Here is a 512-nt window from a genome sequence, read left to right on the forward strand (position 1 = left end):
TCCTCTGCATCAGGGCTGGTGTCGCTCTGTGCCAGGCCATGCCCGAGGCTGAGCCACAAAATCAAGAAGCTGGTGGCTAGCTTCATCCTGTAGCCAGGTAGGTGTCTCTCCTCAAGCCCCAGCCACCGTCCTGGAAAACCCAGTTACATAGCCCGCCGGCCTGATGTCGGGCAGGACTGGGAAGGGGTTATCTGCAGCACTCGATCTGTGTGTTCACCAGAGGTGGACTTTAAACATAGCTACGGAGGTTGGGATGAGATCAGGGCAATTAGAAAGGGCAAAGGTTAGGCAGTGGGAGGGATGACTAGTGAGAGAGAACATTTCAAAGTAGATTCCACAGTTCTGGAAGAGGGAGATGCTGGTCAACTTCTAGAAGGCATGAGCAGTGCATGCAGTAATAGGGATTCTACCCCAACTGGCTTGTTAGCCTGTTGATCAGTGACAAGTTTGGCCTTTCAAGGCCAGGCTTTTGACCCGAGAGCTTGAACTAGGGTCCTAGCTGCAGCCCTAAG

At 53.1% G+C, this 512-nt stretch overlaps 1 protein-coding gene across 2 annotated transcripts in view; it reads right to left on the reverse strand.

The window, feature by feature from the left end:
* The window catches only part of PLA2G12B (phospholipase A2 group XIIB), a 22044-nt gene extending 21958 nt beyond the window's left edge, over positions 1-86 (reverse strand). For both annotated transcript variants that reach the window (XM_023527872.1, XM_011355215.1), the window contains exon 1: positions 3-86. In XM_023527872.1, the coding sequence (XP_023383640.1) occupies positions 3-86 (84 nt within the window). The remainder of the gene's footprint in view (positions 1-2) is intronic.
* Positions 87-512: the final 426 nt, after the last annotated feature.

Source organism: Pteropus vampyrus, unplaced genomic scaffold (genome assembly GCF_000151845.1).
Source record: "Pteropus vampyrus isolate Shadow unplaced genomic scaffold, Pvam_2.0 Scaffold20, whole genome shotgun sequence".
Lineage (NCBI taxonomy): Eukaryota > Metazoa > Chordata > Mammalia > Chiroptera > Pteropodidae > Pteropus > Pteropus vampyrus.